This window comes from Felis catus, chromosome B3, assembly GCF_018350175.1.
Source record: "Felis catus isolate Fca126 chromosome B3, F.catus_Fca126_mat1.0, whole genome shotgun sequence".
In the NCBI taxonomy this organism is placed as follows: Eukaryota; Metazoa; Chordata; class Mammalia; order Carnivora; family Felidae; genus Felis; species Felis catus.
The window spans coordinates 148379787-148403170 of record NC_058373.1 but is presented as its reverse complement, the minus strand read 5'-3'; the positions used below and the strand labels follow the sequence as shown (position 1 = coordinate 148403170).

Genomic DNA, 23384 nt, shown 5'->3' with positions numbered 1-23384 from the left:
TAATGTCCACTACCTTAGGGATAAAATGGGTAAATGCAAGACGTTAGACTCACTACCTTAAATTCCATGTTCATGAGAATTTGTGACAATAATTCTCCCTTTTTTCCCACATTTTTAATTTTTAAGTTTGTGTTTAAATTTTTGTTAGTTAAAATATTGTGTGATATTAATTTCAGTAGTAGAATTTATTCGTTCATCACTTACACTGACACCCAGTACTCATCACAACGTATGGCCTAGTTAATCCCCATCACCCATTATCCCATCCCCCACACACCTGCCCTTCAGCAACCCTGTTTGTTCTCTAACCTTAGAGTTTTTTATGATTTCTTGCTCTTTTTTCCCTTCCCCTATGATCATCTGTTGTGTTTCTTAAATTCCCCATATGAGGAAATCATATGGTGTTTGTATTTCTTTGACTGGCTTACTTCACTTAGCATGATAGCCTCCAGCTGCATCAACATCATTGCAAATGGCAAGATTTCATTTTTTCCTGACTGTGTAATATTCCATTCTATACATATAGCAGATTCATCACTTGGGGGACTTTTGGTCTCTTTCCTGAGTTTGGCTGTCATAGTTAATGCTGCTGTAAACATTGGGGTGCACGTGTGTCCTCAAATCAGAATTTTTGTATCCTTTGGGTGAATTCCTAGTAGAGCAATTACTGGATTGGAAGGTAGTTTCATTTTTAGTTTTTAAACTGTTTCTGGAATGATCCAGGCACTTTGCATTCCCACAAAGAGTATAAAAGGGTTCCCGTTTCTCCTCTTCCTCATCAATACCTGTTGTTTCCTGAGTTGTTAATTGTAGCCATTCTGACAGGTGTGCGGTCGTCTCTCATTCTAGTTTTGATTTGTAATTCCCTGATGATGAGTGATGTTGAGCATATGTTCGTGTGTCAGTTAGCCATCTGAATGCTTTGTTTGGAAATGTGTCTCCTCATGTCTTCTGACCATTTCTTCACTGGATTTTTTTTTATTTTGGGTGTTGAGTATGAGAAGTTTTTTTTTTATAGAGTTTGGATAGTAAGCATTTATCAGATATGTGGTTTGCAATTACCATTTTAAATTCTGTAGAATGCCTTTTAGATTGTTTCTTTAGCTGTCCAGAAGCTTTTTATTTTGATGAGGTCCCAGTAGTTCAAGTTTGCTTTTATTTCCCTTGCCTCTCAAGACACTTCTAGTAAGAAGTTGCTATATCCGATGTCCAGGAGGTTGCTGCCTATGTTCTCCTCTAGGATTTGATGGTCTCCTGTCTCACATTTAAGTCTTTCACCCATTTAGATTTATTTTTGTGTATAGAGTAAGAAAGTGGTTCAGTTTCATTCTTCTGCATGTTCTGGTCCAGTTTTCCCAACACCCTTTGTTGACAAGACTGTCTTTTTTTCCCATTACATAGTCTTTCCTACTTCATCCAAGATGAGGTGGCCTTACATTTGTGAGTCCATATCTGGGTTTACTATTCTGTTCTTTTGATCTATGTGTCTCTTTTCTGCTTGTAGCTTACTGTTTTGATAAGTACAGCTTTGTAATATAGCATGAAATCCACAATCATGAAGTTTCCCATTTCTTCGTGTAGCATAGACATTTCAACACTCCTTGCTCCTTAAATCCATGAACATTGAAGGTGTTTCCATTTCTTTGTGTCATCCTCAGTTTCTTTCACTGTTTTTATAGTTTTCAGAGTATATATATTTTAACTCTTTAGATATCCTATTATTTTTGGTGCAAATGTAAACGGGATAGATTGTTTTTTGATTTATCTTTCTGTTTCTTCATTATTGCTGTGTAGAAATGCAGTAGATTTCATTATGTTGATATTGTATCTTGTGACTTTGCTGATTTTGTGTATGAGTTCTTGCAATATTTTGGTGGAGTCTTGAGTTTTCTATATAGAGTGTATGTCACCTGTGAAGAGGGCAAGTTTGACTTCTTCCTTTCCAACTTGAATACCTTTATTTTTTTTGTTGTCTGTTTTTGAGGATAAGACTTGCAGTGCTATGTTAAGTAGACTGATGGGAGTGGGTATTCCTCTTATATTCCTGACAGTAGTGGAAAAGTTTCCCCCCCCCCCCACTGAGGATATTAGCTGTGGCGTTTTCATGTATGGACTTTATGATGTTGAGGTGTGTTTTCTGTATCCCTTGTTGAGGGTGTTATCAAGAAAGGATGCTGTACTTTGTCAAATTTTTTTTGCATCTATTGAGAGGGTCATATCGTTCATATTCTTTCTCTGATTGATGGTATGTATTACATTGACTTATTTCTGACTGTTGAACCACCCTTCCAGCCAAGGAATAAATCCCACCTGGTCACGTTAAAGGATCCTTTTAATGTATTGTTGGATTCATTTGCAAGTATTTTCTTGACAATTGTTGCATCCATGCTCAGTAGGGCTAGTGACCTTCAGTCTCATTTTTAGTGGGGTTTAATCTGGTTTGAAACCATGGTCATACTGATCTTATAGAATGAATTTGGAAGTCTTCTTTCCATTTCTATTATTTGGAACAGTTGTTAAGATGGGAATATTCTATTCTACTTAAATAGAATATTTGACACTCTTCTTAAATATCTGGTAGAATTCACCTGTGAACTTATCTGGTCCTGGAATTTTGTGTGTCAGTAGATTTTTGATTAATGATTCCATTTCTTTGCTCATTATCAGTCTGTTCACGTATTCAACTTCTTCCTCTTTCAGATTAGGTAGTTTACAATATTCTGGGAATTTATCCTTTTCTTCCAGATTGCCCAATTTGTTGGCATATAAATTTCCAAACTATTTTCTCATAGTTGTATTTCTGTGGTGTTAGTCGCGATGTCTCCTCTCATATTCTAAATATATTTATTTTGTCCTTTCTCTTTTGTTTTTGCTAAGTCTGCTCTTGGGTTTATCATTTTTATTTATTCTTACAAAAACCAACTTATACATTCATTCACCTGTTCTACTGTTTTTCTTTGTTTCTGTATCATTTATTTCTGCTCTAATCTTTTTGTTTACCTGCTCCTGCTGTCTTTAGGGTTCATTGGCTGGCCTTTTTCTAGCTCCTTTAGTTGTAAAGGGGTTGTGTGTTTGAACTTTTCTTCTTTCTTGAGCTTGGCCTCTACTGCTACACATTTCACCCTTCCATCAAGTTTGCTGCATCCAGATGGTTTGGAACTGGCATGTTTTCATTTTCATTTGCTTCTATGTATTTTGTATTGCTTCTGTAATTTCCTGAAAATCTCATTCAGCTTTTACACAATGTTCTTTAACCTAATGTATTGGTGGTGTTGCCCAAATTTTTCCTGTGGTCGACTTCAAGTTTCATAGTGTTGTGGTTTGAAAATACGCATGGAATTATCTCAGTCTTTTTGTACTTGTAGAGGGCTGATTTGTGCCAGATTATGTGATCTGTTCTGGAGAATATTCCATGCGCACTCAAAAAGAATCTGTATTCTGGTGCTTTAGGATGGAATGTTCTGAATATATCTGTTAAGTCCATTCAGTCTGTGTGTCTTTGAAAGCCATTGTTTCCTTATTGATTTTCAGCTCAGATTGTCTGTCCATTACTGTAAGTGGAGTGTTAACGTTCTCTATTATTACTATTGTCTATTATCAATGAGTTTATGTTTCATATTAACTTATTTATATATTTCAGTGCTTACATTTTTTGGGTATAAATATTTAAAGCTTTACATCTTATTGTTGGATAGACCCCTTTATGATGTGTATACTGCCTTCCTGATCTCTTGTAATGAACTTTGGTTTGAAATCTATGTAGTGTGATATGACTATGGTACTGGAACTTTCTTTTGACGTCCATTAGCATGATAAATTGTTCTACCTCCCCTCATTTTCAATCTATAGGTATTTTAAGTTGAAAATGAGTCAATTGCATGCAGTGTATAGGAGGATCTTGTATTTGTTTTTATCCATTCTGATATCCTATGTCTTTTGATTGGAGCATGTTGCCCTTTTACATTCACAGTGATTATTGATAGATATAAATTTAGTGCCATTGTATTACCTCTAGAGTGATTGTTTCCAGAGATTTTCTCTGTTTATTCCTAGTCTTTGTTACTTTTAGTCTTCCTTCCCACTCAAAGAGCCCCCTTTAATTTCTCACAGGGCTGATTTAGAAGCCATGAACTTCTTTGGTTTTTGTTTGTCTTGGAAATTCTATCACTCCTTGTATCTGAATGACTGCCTTACTGGAGAAACTTTTCTTGGCTGTGTAATTTTCAATTGCACATGTTGAGGATATGATGCCACTCCCTACTTGCATGAAGGTGTCTGTGGAGACAACTGCCATTTTGTTTTTAATCTTCCCTTGTTAGTTAGCGACTTCTTTTGTGTTGCTGCTTTTAGGGTTTTTCTTTATCTGAATGTTTTGCCATTCTTCCTATGATATGTCTCAGAGTTGGCCTGCTTTTTCTTTTTATTTATTTTAATGGGTGTTCTCTCTGCCTCCTAGATGTGGACGTCTGTTTCCTTCCCCAGCTTGTGGAAATTTTCTCTATAATTCACTCAGATAAAACGTATCCCTCTTTTTCTTCACTTCTTTTGGGACTCCTTTCAAAAGAATGTTATTACAGTTTATGGAGTTGCTGGTTTCCCTAAGTTTGTGATGCAATATTTTAATTTTCCTCTTCCTTCCAGCTTCATTTCCCCCATAATTTTATCTTCTATGTGCCTTCCTCATTCATCTGCTTCTTTCAGCCTTGAGGTCATTATATCCAATCAGTTTCACATCTCGGTTACAACATTTAAAATTTCATCCTGACTGGGTTTTAGGTCTTTTCTGTTTGCAGTAAGGGTATCCCTCATGTCTCATATATTTTCCTCAAGCACAGCTGGTATCCTTATGATACTTTTTAAAATCCTGTTTCATTATAAGAATTTTTAGAAATTCTGTTTGAAACATATTATTTATATGTGTTTTAATTATATCCCTCACAACGACCTTTTATCGTTTTTTTCTTTTAGGATGAATTCCTCAATCATGTTGTTGTCTATGTCTCTGCCTTCTTAAATGTTTTAGAAAATCCTGTTATTTTTTCTGCTTCTAGGGTAGTATCTTTATTGAGAAGTGTTCACATACTGTCCAGGGCCTGACACTTCATGAAGCATTTGTTTTATGTTCCGTGGCACTGTGCTGTCGTGTTTTGGCTGCTCTGTCCCTCAGGACAGTCCTCTGCAGAGTTTCTCCTTGCCTCCAGTGGGGAATTTTGGACCTTGTCCCCAGTGTTGTGAGTTTTAACTAGGTGAGTTTGATCTGCTTGTTAAAAGAGGCTAATTCCTATCTCCCCTAGAGGTGAAGCTATTCCTCACTATATGGTCAGTTGACTTGGTGCCTGTGGGTGTATACAGTGGTCTTTGGAGGGAGGGGTGCAGTTGTGGTCTGGTTGCCAGGCACTCTTTCCTGGTAAGCAAGCACTTGATGGGAGCAGAAGTAGGTGGAGCTTGGTGTTAGTGGCTCAGCTTCCACTAGGGATGCTGTGCTGCTGAGTGAAATCTGTCAATGTTGATTGGTGGGAGGAAATATTGGCGTCAGCTCCCTCTCTAGTCCCTGGAGTTGGAGTTCCCAGTCTCCCCTGTTCAGGAAGCCCTCACACAGAGAGAACACTTGTGGGTCCCAGGCTTCTGTCAGAATTGCTTTCACCCTGTCTGTGTCCAAGCCATGGGCCCATCTGGTGGCACAGGGTGGCACAGGGTGGCACAGTCCTTGTGGCACAGGGCTCTTACATTTTATCTTAGGAGCTCTAGCTGGGTTTGAAAACTCCACATTATGTGAACTCAATATGTCAGGGACCCCACTGATCCTCTGGGAGAGGGTATTGATGTACTCCGCCTGGTTTACCCCAGAGCTGGTTTACCCCAGAAGATCAGTTGCATGAACACTAGGGGCTTGGAGTTCATGGTGAAGAACAACAAGAAGGCAGTGTCCAGTTAGCTGCTCTCAGAAGAGGCTCCTATGCTAATGATCAGGGAATTTTAATGGTGCCTGTCAGCTCTCCTGTCCTATGAGAGGCAATGCCCCATCTCCCAAACGCGCTCCAAGAAGGGAATTGTCTCTCCCGATGCGACCCAGGGGATACTCACACTATAGTTCCCCTTATGGGCCTCTCCCCTCCTTCACAGGAGCACTGCTATGCCCACCAGGCTCCACCCCAATGATGGAATCGACTTAAATCTTCAGTCTTTGAGCTCCACGTTTACAGAAAGTTGACTTTTCATGATTAACTTTATAGGTAATCTTGACTGCGTCATGGGTGCCCAGATTCACCACTGTTTCTGTGGATGTCTGTGATGTGTTCCAGAAGAGAATGGGATTTCCATCCATGGTTTCTGTCTGCCTGGGCACCACCCATTCCATTAAGGTTGTGAATAGAATCTGAATCAGATGGAGGAAGAATTCCCTCATTTTTACTTCCCATGTGCTTGTTTGAACTGGAATATTGGTCTCCTCTGGCCCTTTTTCTGAGAGTTACATCATCAGCTTTCCACGTTCTGAGATTAGACACTAGTTCAGAATCAGACAAGAATTACATCACTGGTTTTCCTGGGTCTTCAGCTTGTGACAGTAGATCTTGGGACTTCTCAACCTCTTTTGTCATGGAAACTAATGTGCTTTGGGTTCTTTTGCTCAAGGGAATCCTGACTAATACATGGAGATTATTTATCTCTCGTTTAGAGGAATTGAATAAAGCTGTAGCTCACTTAAAGTCCTGAGTTGCAAGTGCCAGGAGGGAAGTGTGACGTTGTTTGACTGGGTCCAGGGCTGGGTGAGGATAAGGAGGAGCTGTGGGATCCTGTGGTCCTGGCTGAACAGGGAGTGCATCTGGGACTCGTGTAACGGTTCAGCTGTTGTGCCTCAGGAAATGTGTAATTCACTCATGTTGTTGGACCAGAATAAGCAAGGGCAAACAACTGTGTCTTTGTGCATGCCAGTGTAGTTTTCCTATGACAACACAGTTGCTAATTCAGACGTTAATAGGTAAACACAGAATCATAAAACCAGGGAGGCTCCCTGGGGAAACTGCTGTGTGGAGAGGAAGCCCCAGACCCTGACGGGAAGCCTGCCTATAACCTCCATCTGCACCTGCTCTTGGGCACTCAAAGCAGAATTGTGCATAGTGTGCGCCCCCTGGTGGTGCTGATCCCCTCCTGCAGGGAGGTTTGTGTCTGGGCTCCTAGTGAGGTCCCCTCACCATGTCTCTCGCACAGTAATACGTGGCCGTGTCCTCGGTCTTCAGGTTGTTCATCTGCAGATACAGCGTGTTCTTGGAGTTGTCTCTGGAGATGATGAATTGGCCCTTCATGGAGTCTGCATAGTTTGTGCTACCTCCACTACCACTAATTTCTGCGACCCACTGCAGCCCCTTCCCTGGAGCCTGGCGGACCCAGCTCATCCAATAGCCACTGAAGGTGAATCCAGATGCTACACAGGTGAGTCTCAGGGACCCCCCAGGCTTCACCAGGTCTCCCCCAGACTCCACCACCAGCACGTCACAGTGGACACCTGCAGACACAACACATCTTGGTCAGGAAACTGTCACACATCCACTGGTTCTCACTCATATCCATTCACATACTCAGTGCCTCTCATTCATCATGAATTACCTTTTAAAAGAGCAACCAGGAAAACCCAGCCCAGAACAAACTCCATGGTGAGTTGTCTGTGTTCTGTCCTGTCACTGAATGGGAACACCTGGGACTCCTGGGGCTGGGGCTCCTCTCCCAGCTGCAGGGTTGGTGCTAGGCTGGTTTTAGCATCACAGAGAGGGCCCTATTTGCATGTCCTCTGACATATATATCAAACTCCACACTTAGATTTGATTCTTTAAAAGTGAACGACCATTCTGGACACACTTCTATATTACTTTGTGTGGATGGCGCTGTGACAATATGAAGAATTCTAATCAGTGAGCACAGTTATATTTGCAGGCCCTTGTGCATTTTTACAGGTCTTTAATAACCATAGGTCATTTTCAGAATGCATTATTTTACATCCTTTTTGATGTTTAATCCCAAATACTTTATTGTGTGCCATTTCCACTTGTATAATTTTGTTATTTGTGTTGCATGTATTTCCATGCTGGTGTGTAGAATCACAGGTGTTTTTTTTATTTATTTATTTATTTTTGTTCATTTTGCATCCTGCACTTTTCCTCATTTTTAAAAACTGTTTCTAATATTTTTTGTGGTATCTCTAGGGGTTGTTACCTTTAAGGTCATGTCATATGCAAAGAAGTAATTTTCCTTCCTCCTTACTGATTTAAATGTATTTTATTTTTATTGCCAAAGTTTGTGGGTACTTCTTCCAGTTGTAGGAGAAGAATGCTTTTCCCTCTTTTCTTCTGGGTTTTCATCCTAAGGATTCAATTGACATAAGACTGATCTAAATGGGGGAATAAATTTCATTTTGCAAGTGCCTGGGCTTCCTAATAATATGACACCCAGACAATGAACAAAGCAGGTGGCACTTGTGACTTTCAGACAACAAAACATTGGATTCGGCAAGAATAAGGCAAAGGTGTGGTTTTCGGGTATTTAATTAGTCAACAAATAACTAGGTTTATTTGCACATCCTTCTTGTCCCTGTGTTCCTTATTCTGGTGCTAAGGATGGTTCTCCCCTCCTGGTACAGGGAAGGGGAGTTTCCCAAGGGTGATTTATATCCTGCTGTCAAGGGACAAAAGAGGGTCTGAGTGTCCTTGGACTGGCTGTTTCTCCTGTGACTTTCATCCAAATAAGGACTGTGACATGATGATATGGTTTGAGGCAGTGTAGTTATTCTTCACGTTATCATGTGGAATACTTATGTTGGGGATGACCATCATTGCCTGGCTTCTGATGTGGCAGAAATGGTTTTAGTGTTTTATGTTCAATATGCTGTCAGGTGTGGGCTCTCATAGTGGCCATGATCATGTGGAGGTAATTTCCTCCTTTTTAATTGAGTTATTTTTAAATGATGAACATGTGTTTTTTGTTCATAAAACAACTGGTAATGATTTTATGAATAAATTAAGGATGGCTTTGATTCAATCATTCCCTCTGTTAATGGAGGACATCACACTTTTGCATTTGTGTATGTCGAAGGATACTTGCATCTCAGGGATGAATCACACTGGGTTATCATGTATGATCTTTTCAGTGTGCTGTTGAATTCAGTAGCTTGGATTTCATCAAGGATTTTGCATGTATGTTTATCTGAGACTTTGCCTGTAGTTTCCCTTCTTGTGGTGTGTTTTTCTGGCTTTGGTGTGAGACTAAAGTTGTCCTCATAAAGTGCATTTGGGAGTGGTCTTCTTCATCAGTGATTTGTGATAGTTTGAAAAGTGTTGGCATTAATTATTCTTTAAATATTGTAGAATTTTAATAACACCTTGTTTGTTTTGGAGGGTGAAAGTTTTATATTAAGGATATCCTCTTACTTATTTTTGGTTTGTTCCTTTTGTATTTTTTCATGAAAGAGTATTGGTGGATTATATAATGCTAGAAAATGTGTAATTTGTTCTTGATGATCTAATTGTTGACTTATAAATACCTAAGTTTTTCATTTATGATTCTTTTCATGTTTTTAGTTCAGTTATGTCTCCTTTCTCAATTCCGATGGCATTTGTTTGAGTCTTACCTATTTCCCTAGGCTACCTATGTTTTTTAAATTTCACTTATCTTTCCAAATTCAAATTTTAATGAACTTGATTTGTTTTCTGTATTTGTGATAGTCTTTTATTTTCTATGCTTTATCTTTTTATGGTAATTTTATGTTTATCTTTTTATCTCAATGAAAATACCAATGACTTTTTTTAAAGGAATCTGAAAAATATACTAATTCATATGAAACCACACAAAACATGGAAGTAACAAAATATTCATGAAGAGAGAACCTGGAGACATCACACTTCTTCCTTCTAAATATATTGCAGAGGTACATTAACCACAATAGTGTGCTGCTGGCATCAAATGAGACATATAGACAAGTGGAGCTCATTATGGAGCCCAGAAGTAGAATTGTGCGTCAGAAAATCCTCCATGAGATTTCCACCAATGCGCAGTGGGGAAAGGATCATGTCTCTTAAACATGGTGTTGACTAGGGGTGCCTGGGTGGCTCAGTCGGTTAAGCATCCAACTTCCAGTCACGTACTGATGTCATGGTTTGTGGGTTTGAGGCCCACATCAGGCTCTGTGCTGACAGCTCAGAGCCTGGATTCTGTTTCTGCCTCTATCTCTGTGAGCCCCCTGGTTATGATCTGTCTCTCTCCCTCAAAAATAAATAAACATTAAAAAATGGTGTTGATATATACATGCAAAATAATGACATTTGACCATAATCTTGCATTATACATATATGTAAACACAAAAAAATCTCAAAATGTATTAAAGATTCAGCAGAACACCTGACCCAAAGTGCCTTCGAATAAACTACACAGGGTAAACATCATGACATTCGCTTGACAATGATTTATTTGATACAAAAGCAAAATCACAGAGAACCATGGCAGACAAGGGGGACTGCATCAAACTAGAACGGGGGCATATCAAACAGTAGCAGGGTGAGAAGGCAGTCTATGAAATGGAAGATATTACATTAAAAATATTGAAAAGAAGTTAATATCCAAAATACAGGAGGGACTCCTTAACATCAATAGCAAAAATACCAATTATAATCATAACAATAAACAAAACACCTGATTAAAATTTGGGTCAAGCATGTTAATATCCATTTCTCTATTAAGGTTGAACAAATGTCCCTACAGCATATGACTTGGTGTTCATGATCACTAATCATCAGAGAATTCCACCCCCGATCCACTGAGATATCACCTCACAACTGTTAGCAAGGCTAGTATAAAATAAGACAAATACAATGAGAACATATCAAGTGTTGCTGAGGATGTGGAGAACAGGCAATTCTAGAATTTATTGGATGGGAGTGCAACATAGTGTAGCTACTATGGAAAACTGCGGTGAAATAACCCACTAAATTGAGTTCCTAATCTGCTTCCATACAGTTGACTTCATGTCCAGCTGAGTGTGAGGAAGGTCTGGGCCTCATTCTGTCAGGAGAGGCAGGTGAGGATACAGGTGGATCCAGTGGAAGATTCCTAAACTCCTTCAGTAGAATGAACCCCTGGCTGACCATTTTGTAAGACCTGACTCAGTGTGCCTCCCCACTGGTTGTCTCTGGCTTCCTGAACTGGATGGAGAACAAAAGGAGTGAAGGGTAGAAACTACTCTTTTTTCTCACAGGATGTGTACATACTGAGAATCCTTGAGAGAAAGTCGTGGAGTTGATGAAGAAGCTGTGGGGTTGCGACAACCACAAGAGTCTTTATTCATGGTTTCTATTCATGGGCATCAAAGGAAAACCTTAAGGAAAATAAAAGGAGAGAGGAGCTGCTCAAATATATTAAATTTAGATCACTGGAATGAGTCAGTCTCCTCTGTTTGAAAATCACTTATATATATTTTAAATGGTGGCCCATGTACTTGTGAGTCACAGGTCTGTATATGAGTTGATTTATCCCCAAGCTTGGTCTCTGTCAAGGTCGGCACTACTATATGACCGTTCACTCTAAATATGAAAAGACATCTGCGTTTGTAAATGTTTTAGGAAACAGTGTGTACTCTTTACTGGTCAGGATGAAGTTTGCAGGGCGTGATGAGAAAGATGCTTCACAGGAAACCTGACCCATAAACACTGGTTCTGGATATGAATTCTGAAATCTTGGGTGCCCCCTGGAGACCTGTGAACCTCCAGGTTACCTACGTGGCTTCTGGTGTCCTGTGCGTTCCTGATGACCTGAGTGCCCCCAGGTGAACTGAGTGGCAACTAGTGGCCTCAATGCCCCATGGAGACCTGAACATCCCCCTGGAAGTCTGAGTGCTCCATGCAGAACTGAGCGACCCTGGTGTCCTCTGCTCCCCCTGTTATCCTGAGCACCCCCAGGAGATCTCAGTTACTCCTTCTGTACTGAATGCCTCCTCATGACTTTTAGTAACCTAAGGGAAAGTTGCAATTTTTGGGCCAATGCTCAGCTCTCAGAAGTCCTTTGTGGTGTTTGAGCCAGCTCTGTGGCTAGGCCTATCCTGTCCTGTTCACCCTTAGAGGCGGTTCTGATTGTGTGGCTGTTAATCCTGGGGGAACCTCCAAGGGTGTGGCCAGCACCTGCTTTATCCCTCTTCCCTCTTGCCTAACAAACTGCCTAACTGATGGACATGTGGCTCTTGTAGTCTGGACTCTAGTATGTGATATAGAATATATGATAGTATGTGAACCATCCACTGCATCCACTCTGCTGGTGTCGATGGATCCAATTCCACCAGAAATTACTGGTTGAGATGGAGAATCCCAAGATGCTGCCAGGAAGGTTCAGGGTGTGCAAGGCATTCACCAGTTGGGCACAACCCCTGCAGCTGCACCTGGGACAGGACCCCTGGGGACAAGGAGACTCAGCCTGGGCCAGTCATCAGCAGTCACAACCATTCCCATCATCCCACATCTGACATCTGAAACCCTCACCTTTGGGACCTCTCACCAGGCACAAGGAAGGCCCTATAGTCTCTTCTGTTTCCCGAATACAGTTCTGCCTTCCTCAGGGACTTCAGCCCTGTCTGAGGAGAGAGCTGTGGGCTCCTACTCCCTGAGAGTGGAGTTTACCCTAGATCTTGAGAAAATTGCCTGTGTGCGAGGGATCGTGTCCTTAAAAGTGGACAAAAATTGAGTCAGGCTCCCCTTGTCCTTCCATGTCCACCTGTGGGCATCTCTTTGTGGATCCACAGGCTTGTTGGTCATCGGTCAAGACAACACTTGGTCTGTGAATTGTGTTGGAGGAAGGTCAAAAGATGGCCTCACCATTCTGATCAGATAGTGAACAAATGAGTGGAACACAATTCATTATACTCTATCTTTCCAAAAGATATTTAAAGGGATCCACATTTTCTCCAGAAAACTTTCCAAATCAAGTCTTTAAATGTTTAATTTTTTTTTAATTTTTTCAACGTTTTTTATTTTTATTTTTGGGACAGAGAGAGACAGAGCATGAACAGGGGAGGGGCAGAGAGAGAGGGAGACACAGAATCGGAAACAGGCTCCAGGCTCTGAGCCATCAGCCCAGAGCCTGACGTGGGGCTCGAACTCACGGACTGCGAGATCGTGACCTGGCTGAAGTCGGATGCCTAACCGACTGCGCCACCCAGGCGCCCCTTTAAATATTTAATTTTAACAGTCATTCCACACATAACTGTATAGGAAAAATCTATATTGATGTCCAGTCTGGTGTAAATATAACAAGCAAAGACACTGGTTCCCAGGATCATATTGCTTTTAGTTTCCACACTGATTTATTAACCTCACCTGACAGCTACCTGCAAAGCATGGGCCCACCTGGAGACTTCTGATCTTGATGGTTCTCTGCTGATGGGGTTTGCTTCCTCAGTCATCTGCAAAGCTTGGAAGCAGTGCCTATATATTTGAGTGCACAGACACCAAGATATGGACACCTTTCTGTCACCTGCATATATGATTCCCATGCATGGCTAGTGTCACCTTTTCCTGAGAAATTCCCATCCAACACAAGGAGCTGTTGACTCAGGGAGGAGGCACAGATGTCACAGAAAAGTGGGGGACTCTTCACTGATATGGCACAGAGACCATCAGTATCTGAGGTAAGAAGTTAATGGCACTAAAACAACCATATTAATGAAAATGGATTGGCTGACCTGGACATCATTGGAATCTAAACATCCGGAGCCTAAAGAAATTGTAGAAAATGTGTTCATAGTCCTGAAAGCATGTGCCAAGAGGATAAATGCTTAGTTAGCTGAATAGACTTCAAATAGATATCAGAATGCTAGATAGTAGATATATGATGAATGGATAGGTGATGGATAATAGAGGGTAGATAGATGACAGATAATAGATAATTTCATGTTATATTAAAGTCATAGAGGATTCACATCATTATGGAAGTATTTGAATGAAATTACCCTCTATTGCCAATATTTTTAAAAAACATAATTTCATATGGAAAAGAATATTTTGACAGCAACTTTAGATATATAAAGTAAATAATTATAACTTCAATATTTTCTGAAAAACTGCAGCTTCCACATAGGGTAGCACATTCCTCCTTGTAGATTCCTCCTCCCTCTGGGGCTTGGGTCTGGGCCCATTTGTTCCCAGAATCTCTGTTCCCAGGATGTCCTGAGCTCTGGGATGTGCAGGGACATGGTCTCTGTCCTGGATCTGGACCATCGTTCCTTTGGCCTAACATTTACAGCTCTTTCCAGCCCCTTGCTCAATGACCTTTCTGCCCTCCAGCCTCCATCTCTGCATCCACCACCTGCCAGCCTCCTTCTGGACTCTTCCATTCATTTCCTGTGGATTTAACAACAGTTTGCTAGGCTGTTGGCAGGTCTCCTCATAATAATTCACATTGAGGAAAGGAACTGCATAGATAAAACATGACAAACTCTCTCCACCAGAGCCTTCAGTTCATTCCCATAGTGTTATTGTTTTGCACCCCATCTCAGCCCCTTGACCCCACAGGCTCGCATTAGAAACGGTCACTTTTATGAACTGGACTAAATCTGTCCCCCCTACACAACTGGTCCATCCTATCTATCCACTCTATATGGTCATCGGCTAAGAAGGAACACAATACAGAGTGTGAAGACATAAGTATTTATAGAAATAATTTTAGAAAATTTTATCTGATAATCAAGGTAATGAGATATTTACAGAAGTAACTTAAATATGTGAAATGACTATATTTATTATAAGATTCTATGAGTTTAGATGAATATAATCAAGTTACAGGACAACTCAGTAACCACAGGTCAACGAAATGCATCATTCTCAGGTCTATCAAAAGCACTGGATAGACCTGCACAACAGGTTGTCCTGTTGTTGTCCTGTCCTGCACAACAATTAGTTTCCTGTCTCACCTCTCTCTCAGGTCCTCGAGGGTTCTCTCTGTCAAAAATAAATAAACATTATAAAAATAAAGATATACATACGGATCAGTGGGATTTAATCGAGAACCAGAAATAAGCCCCTTCCTCTATGGTCAACTGAATTCTGGCAAGGGCAGACAATGTGACATAGAGGAAACAATGGTCTTTTCAACCAAGGGTGCTAGACAGCTGGCTATCTATGTGCAGCAGAATGAAATTGGGTCAATACCTCACACCACATACAAACATCAAGTGTAAGTGAATCAACAATTAAAATGTAAGAAGTAAAGTTATAAACTCTAGAAGAAAGAAATTGAGATAAATATTCATGACCATTGGGTTGGCTATGCTCTTAGAGTTGACACCAAAGCACAAACAAGGAAAAAAAATAGATAAATAGAGTTTTGCAACATTAGAAACCCTTGTACAGCAGAAGATGCTATACCAAGTGTGAAAAGTCAATGCATATAATGGAAGAAAATATTTGCACAGTATTTGTCTAGTAAGAGTCTGTTATACAGAATATATAAAGAGTTTCTACAACTCATCAACAAAAAGACAACCCAATTTTTAATACGGACAAAGGAATTGGATATACCTTTCCCCAGTGAGATCATACAAAGTGTGAATAGCACAAGAAAAGATGTTAAACATCATTTGCCCTTATGGAAATGAAGATTTAAACCGCAGGTAGATACAATTGTACATGCACTAAAGTTGCTATAAACAATACAACTACAAAATAACAAATGGTGGTTAAGTTGTTGAGAAATTGGAATCCTTCAACCTTGCTTGTGGAAATGTAAAGTGGTGGAGACTCTGTGTAAAATAGTTTGGCATTTCCTCCAAAATATAAAAGCATAAAATTAACATGTGGCTCAAAAATTCTACTCCTAGATGTATATATACCCCTAAAGGCTTGAAAAAAATAGTTGTTAAAAAACAGCATGTGCACAAACATACATAACAGCGCTGTTCACAATAGCCAATTGGTAGAAACGATGCAAATGGCTCTCAGTGAGTGAATGGATTAACAACAACAACAACAACAACAACAACAACAACAACAACAACAAAAAACAATATTATTCTGTCATATAAAAGAATAAAGTAAAATGGTGCAGCTATAGAGAATAGTATAGTAGTTCTTCAGAAAGTGAACAGAGACCTCCACCTGTGCACATATACACCCTCAAAATGAAAGGAAGGCCTTGAGCACATATTCATGTTCCTGTACTCATAGCAGCGTCTTCACAACAGCCAAAAGATGAAAGCATCCCAAGTGATTATTGACAAACGAGTAAATAAACAAAAGGTGGTCTATACACAATGGAATATGGCTCAGCCTTCAAAAGGACAGGAATTCTGACACCCGCTACAAGATGGATTGAACCTTGCCATTATTACACTGAGTGAACTATGCCAGTGACAGAAGGACAAATGCCATATGGTTCCACTTATGTGAGGTGTCCAGAGAAGTCAAACTCAGGGTCACCAAATATAATGTGGCTGTAGGGGCCAAGAGGTAAAGGGACTGGGGAGTTAAGGCTTAATAGCTACAGAGTTTCCTTCGGGGAACATGACAAAATTCTGGAGATGGATGTACAACAGTGTGTATGCAGTTAATACCAGACAACTGTATGCTTAAAGTGACTTACGTGGTAAGTGTTATGTTACATACATTTAATCAGAATGTAAAAATGAAGGACTGATACACGTCACAACATGGGTGAATGCCGAAAACATCCTCAGTGACAGAAGCCATCCAGAAAAGGCCACTCTGGAACCATCTTTCTCTCTCTCTCTCTTTTTTTTCCAACGTTTATTTTTGGGACAGAGAGAGACAGAGCATGAACGGGGGAGGGGCAGAGAGAGAGGGAGACACAGAATCGGAAACAGGCTCCAGGCTCTGAGCCATCAGCCCAGAGCCCGACGCGGGGCTCGAACTCACGGACTGCGAGATCGTGACCTGGCTGAAGTCGGACGCTTAACCGACTGCGCCACCCAGGCGCCCCTCTTTTTTTTTTTAATGTTTATTATTTATTGTTGAAAAAGAGAGACAGAGACAATGATTTATTTGTAGATATTGAACCACCCTTACAGCCAAGGAGTAAATCACACCTGATCATGGTAAATGATACTTTTAATGTATCGTTGGATTCGATTGGAAAGTATTTTCCTGAGAAATGTTGCATCCATGTTCATTAGGGCTAGTGGCCTGTAAGTCTCGTTTTAGTGGTGTTTAATCTGGTTTGGAACCATGGTCATACTGGCCTTATGAGTTTGGAAGTTTTCTTTCCATTTCTATTATTTGGAACAGTTTGAGAAGACTATAATATTCTATTCTACTTAAGTAGAATATTTACCCTCTTCTTTAAATATCTGGTAGAATTCACCTGTGAAGCCATGTGGCCCTTGACTTTTGTGTGTCTGTAGGTTTTTGATTACTGATTCAATTTCTTTGCTTCTTTCAGTCTGTTCAGGTTTTCTGTATCTTCACATTTCAGTTTAGTTAGTTTATATCATTCTAGGAATTTATCCATGTCTTTCAGATTGACCAATTTGTTGGCCTATAAATTCCAAAATATTTTTTTATAATTATATTTCTCTGGTGTTAATTGTGATCTCTCCTCTCAAATTTGTGATTATATTTACTTAGTCCTTTCTCTTTTGTTTTTGCTAAGTATGGCCTCGGTTTATCATTTTTAGTTATGCTTCCAAAAACCAGCTTATTGTTTCATTGATCTGTTCTACTGTTTTTGTTTGTTTCTTTATCATTTATTTCTTGTCGAGTCTTCTTTACTTACCTTCTCCTGCTGGCTTCAGCGTTCATTTTCTGTTCATTTCCTAGCTTGTTTAGGTGTAACATGGTTGTGTGTTTGAGATTTTTCTTCTTTCTTGAGTTTGGCCTGTATTGCTATATATTTCCCTCTTCCAACCACTTTTGCTGCATCCAGATGGTTTGGCACTGGCATGTTTTCATTTTTATTTGCTTCCATGTATTTTTTACTGTTTCCTTAATTTCCCGAAAATCTCATACAATCTTTACTACAATGTCTTTAACTTCATATATTAGTGGTGTTGCCCAAGGTTTCTTGTGGTTGACTTCAAGTTTCATAGTGTCCTGGTATGAAAATATGCTTGGTGTTATGTCAATCTTTTTGTACTTCTAGAGGGCTGATTTGTGACATAGTATGTGATCTATTCTGGGTAATGTTCTATGTGCACTCAAAAGGAATGTGTATTTTGCTGTTTAGGATGGAATGTTCTGAATATATCTGTTAAGTCCATTTGGTCCAGTGTGTCTTCCTTAACCATTGTTTCCTTATTGATTTTCAGCTTAGATGATGTGTCCATTGTTGTAAGTGGGGGGTTAAAGTTCTCTATTATTATTATTATTGTATTATTATCAATTAGTTTCTTTATGTTTCTCATTAACTGATATATATATATATATATATTAACTGATATATATATATATATATATATATATATATATATATATATATATATATCAGTGGTTACAATTTTGGGATAGAAATATTTAAAGCTTTATATTTTCTCATTGGATAGACCAGTTTATGATGATATACTGCCTTCCTCATCTCTTGTAACAGAATTTGGTTAAAATCTAGTTAGTGTCATATGAGTATGGTACTACAACTTTCTTTTGATGTCCTTTAACATTATAAATTGTTCTCCCTCCCCTCACTTTGAATCTACAGGTGTATGAGCTTGAAAATGAGTCTATGGTATGTAGTGTATAGAAGGTCTTGTATTTTTTTTATCCACTCTGATATCCTATGTCTTTTGATTGGAGCATGTTGCCCTTTACATTCACAGTGATTATTGATAGATATAAACTTAGTGCCATTGTGTTACCTCTAAAGTCATTGTTTCTGGAGATTTTCTCTGTGTATATATAGTCTTGGTTGCTTTTACTCTTCCTTCCCACTCAAAGAGTCCCCTTTAATATTTCTCGCAGGGCTGGTTTAGGGCCACGGACTCCTTTGGTTTTTGTTTGGGAAATCCTATCTCTCCTTGTATCTGAATGACAGCCTTGATGGGTTGTATCTGAATGACAGCCTTGATGGGTAAAGTATTCTTGGCTGCATATTTTTGAATTGAGCATGTTGAGGATATCATGCCACTCCCTTCTTGCCTGCAGGTTTCTGTGGACACATATGCCAAAATCTTTAATGTCTTCCCTTGTTAGTTAGTGACTTCTTTTGACTTGATGCTTTTAGTGATTTTCTTTGTATGCATATATTGCTAATTTTACTGTGCTATGTCTCCGTGTTGGCCTGCCTTTTTTTTTTATTTTAATGGGGGTAATCTGTGACTCCAATATGTGGACGACTGTTTCCTTCCCCAGTTTGTGGACATTTTTCACTATAATGCACTCAGGTAAAATTTCTCCCCTTTTTTTCTGACTCTCTTCTTCTGGGACTCCTTTGAAAAGAATGTTATTACACATTATAGAGTTGCTGACTTCCCTAAGTATATGTTTGTGATGCAATATTTTAATTTTCCTCTTCTTTTCTGCTTCATATCCCCCATAATTTTATCTTCTATGTCACTTTTTCATTCATCTGCTTCTTTCTGCCTTGAGTTCATTGTATCCAATCAGTTTCACATCTTGGTTAAAACATTTAAAATTTTCAGCCTTACTGGGTTTTAGGTCTTTTCTATTTGCAGTAAGAGTATCCTCATGTATTGTATGCTTTCCTCAAGCACAGCTAGTATCCTTATGATAGTTTTTGAAAATTCTGTTTTCTTATGATATTTTTTTTTAAATTCTGTTTGGGGCATATTAATTATATGTGTTTTAATTATATCCCTGGCAATGACCTTTTATCATTTTTTCTTTTGGGATGAATTCCTCCATCACTTTGTATATCTATGTTTCTGCTTTCTTAAGTGTTTTAGAAAATCGTGTTATCTTTTCTGCTTCTAGCGTGGTGTCTTTATTGAGAAGTGTTCAATTACTGTTGAGGGCTTGACATTTTAGGAAGCAGTTGTTTTTGTTCCATGGCACTGTGCTGTCGTGTTTTGGCAGCTCTGTCCCTCAGGACAGTCCTCTGCAGAGTTTATTCTTGCCTCCAGTGGGGAGGGTTGGACTTTGTCCCCAGTGTTGTGAGTTTTAAATAGGATAGTTTGGTCAGCTTGTTAAAAGAGGCTAATTCCTATCTCCGCTAGAGGTGAGGATATGCCTCACTATATGCTCAATTGACTTGGTGACTGTGGGCATATATGGTGGCCTTTGGAGGGAGGGGAGCAGTGGTGGTCTGGTTTCCAGGCACTCTTTCCTAGTAAGCAAGCACTTGCTGGGGGCAGTGGTAGGTGGAGCTTGGTGTTAGTGGCTCAGCTTCCACTGGGAATGCTGTGCTGCTGAGTGAATTCTGTCCATGCTGATTGGTGGGAGGAAATATTGGCATCAGCTCTCTCTCTAGTCCCTGAAGTTGGAGTTCCCAACCCCCCATCCAGGAAGCCCTCACAAAGAGAACAATCTGCACTCATGGGTCCCAGGCTTCCATCAGAACCCTGCTTTCACCCTGTGTCCAATCCATCCCCCCACCTTGTGGCACAGAGCTCTTATGTTTTATCTCAGGAGCTGTAGCTGGGTTTGAAAACTGACATTGTATGAACTCAATAATACAGGGACCCAACTGAGCCTCTGGGAGAGGGTCTCGCTGTGCTGTGGCTGTAGCTGTTTATTCCAGAAGGGTAGTTGCATGAACAGTAGAGGCTTGGAGTTCATGGTGAAGAACAACAAGAAACCAGTGTCCAGTTAGCTGCTCTCAGCAGAGGCTGAGACCATGACACTGCATGAGACCATGGTGCCTGTCAGCTCTACTGTCCCACAAAAGGCAATTCACTCTTTACCAAATGCACCCCAAGAAGGGAACTGTCTCTTCCAAAGTCACCCAAGAGATCCTCAGACCACAGTGCTACCTATGGGCCTCTGACCTCCTGTTCCACAGGAGCACAGCTATCCCCACCAGGCTCCACCCTAGTGATGGCATGGACTTCTAAATCTTTAGTCTTTGAGCTCCGCGTTTACCAGAGGTTGACTTGTCATGATTACCTTATTTGTAATCTTGACTGCATCATGGGTGCCCAGATTCACCACTGTTTCTGTGGATGTCTGTGATGTGTTTCAGAAGAGATAGGCATTTCCATCCATGGCTTCTGTCTGCCTGGGCATCACCCACTCCATTAAGGTTCTGAATAGAATCTGATGCAGAGGGAGGAAGAATTCCCTCATTTGTCCTTCCCATGTGCTTGTTTGAACTGGAACAGTGGTCTCCTCCGACCCTTGTTCTGAGAGTTACATCATCAACTCTCCATGTTCTGAGACTAGACAGTAGTTCAGAATTAGACGGGAATTACACCGCTGGTTTTCCTGGGTCTCCAGCATGTGAGAGTGGAATGTGGGGCTTATCAATGTATTTAGTCATGTAAACCAATGTGCTTTGGGCTCTGTGCCTCGGGAGAATTGTGACTAATACACGGAGATGAATTATCTCTTCTTTAGAGGAATTGAATAAAGCTGTAGCTCATTTAAAGTGCTGAGAAGCAAGAGCCAGGAGGGAAGTGTCATGTTGTTTGATTGGGACAAGGGCTGGGTGAGGATAAGGAGGAGCTGTGGGATCCTGTGGTCCTGGCTGCACAGGGAGTGCATCTGAGACTCTTCTAATGGTTCAGCTGTTGTGCCTCAGGAAATCTGCAATTCATTCATATTGAGGGACGAGTAAGCAAGTGCAAACAACTGTGTCTTTGTGCATGCTAGTGTAGTTTTCCTATTACAGCAAAGTTTCTAAGTCAAGGAATGAACAGGAAAGTACAGAATCCTGTGTCCAGAGAGGCTCCCTGGAGAAACTGCTGTGTGGAGAGGAAGTCCCAGACCCTGACAGGAAACCTGCCTGTAACCTCCATGTGCACCTGCTCCTGGGAACACAAAGCAGAATTGTGCATAGTGTGCGCCCCCTGGTGGTGCTGATCCCCTCCTGCAGGGAGGTTTGTGTCTGGGCTCCCAGTGGGGTCCCCTCTCTGTGTCTCTTGCACAGTAATATGTGGCCGTGTCTTCGGCTCTCAGATTGTTCATCTGCAGATAGAGGGTGTTCTTGGCGTTGTCTCTGGAGATGGTGAATCGACCCTTCACGGAGTCTGTGTAGTATGTGCTACTTCCATCATATCTGATATATGCGACCCACTGTAGCCCCTTTCCTAGAGCCTGGTGGACCCAGTTCATGCTGTTGCTACTGAAGGTGAATCCAGAGGCTACACAGGTGAGTCTCAGGGACCCTCCAGGCTTCACCAGGTCTCCCGCAGACTCCACCAGCTGCACGTCACACTGGACACCTGCAAATACAAGACATCTGGGTCAGGAAACTGTCACACATCCACTGGTTCTCACTCATATCCACTCACATACTCAGTGCCTCTCATTCACCATGAATTACCTTTTAAAAGAGCAACCAGGAAAACCCAGCCCAGCACAAACTCCATGGTGAGGTTTCTGTGTTCTGTCCTGATCACAGAATGGGAACACCTGGGACTCCCGGGGCTGGGGCTCCTCTCCCAGCTGCAGGGTCTAGGATGGGCTGGTTTTATCAGCACAGAGAGGGCCCCATTTGCATGTGATCTGACGTATATATCAAACTCCAGACTTAGATTTGATTCTTTATATTTTTTTATTTCTTTAAACATTTTATTTATTTTTGAGACAGAGAGAGAGAGAGAGAGCACAAACAGGGGAGGGTCAGAGAAAGAAGGAGACACAGAATCTGAAACAGGCTCCAGACTCTGAGCTGTCAGCACAGAGCCCGACGTGGGGCTCGAACCCACGGTCTGCGAGATCATGACCTGAGCCAAAGTCGGACGTTTAACCAACTAAGCCACCCAGGCGCCCCTAGATTTGATTCTTTAAAAGTGAACGACAGGGTTGGGGACGCACTTCTACATTAGTTTGTGTGGATGGTGGTGTGACAATATGAATAAGTCTTTTTTTTCATTTATGGAGTTTTACCTTTATTAATGGCGTTTGGCATAATCTTTAAGAAATTTTTACCTCAACATCAAGATACCCATTATTTTCTTTTTAAAAATATTTCATTTATTTATTTGCTTGTTTGTTTTATTTATTTATTTTTATTTTTTAAAATTTACATCCAAATTAGTGTATAGAGCAACAATGATTTCAGGAGTAGATTCCTTAGTGCCGCTTATCAGTTTAGCCCATTCCACCTCCCACAACCCCTCCAGTAACCTTCTGTTTGTTCTCCATATTTATGTGTCTCTTATGCTCTGTCCCCTCCATGTTTTTATATTATTTTTGTTTCCCTTCCCTTATGTTTATCTGTTTTGTCTCTTAAAGTCTTCATATGAGTGAAGTCATATGAGTTTGTCTTTCTCTGACTAATTTCACTTAGCA

At 40.5% G+C, this 23384-nt stretch overlaps 2 gene segments (V, D, J or C); both read right to left on the bottom strand.

Annotated features, from left to right (window-relative positions):
- Positions 1–22520, bottom strand: part of LOC101093530 — a 41618-nt gene extending 19098 nt beyond the window's left edge. The window contains 1 exon segment of the V gene segment in view: positions 22414–22520. Coding sequence covers positions 22414–22459 — 46 coding nt within the window.
- LOC123386228 lies at positions 7161–7718 on the bottom strand. The segment is given in 2 exon segments: positions 7161–7504; positions 7606–7718. Coding segments are annotated over 2 exon segments (375 nt in total).
- Positions 22521–23384: the final 864 nt, after the last annotated feature.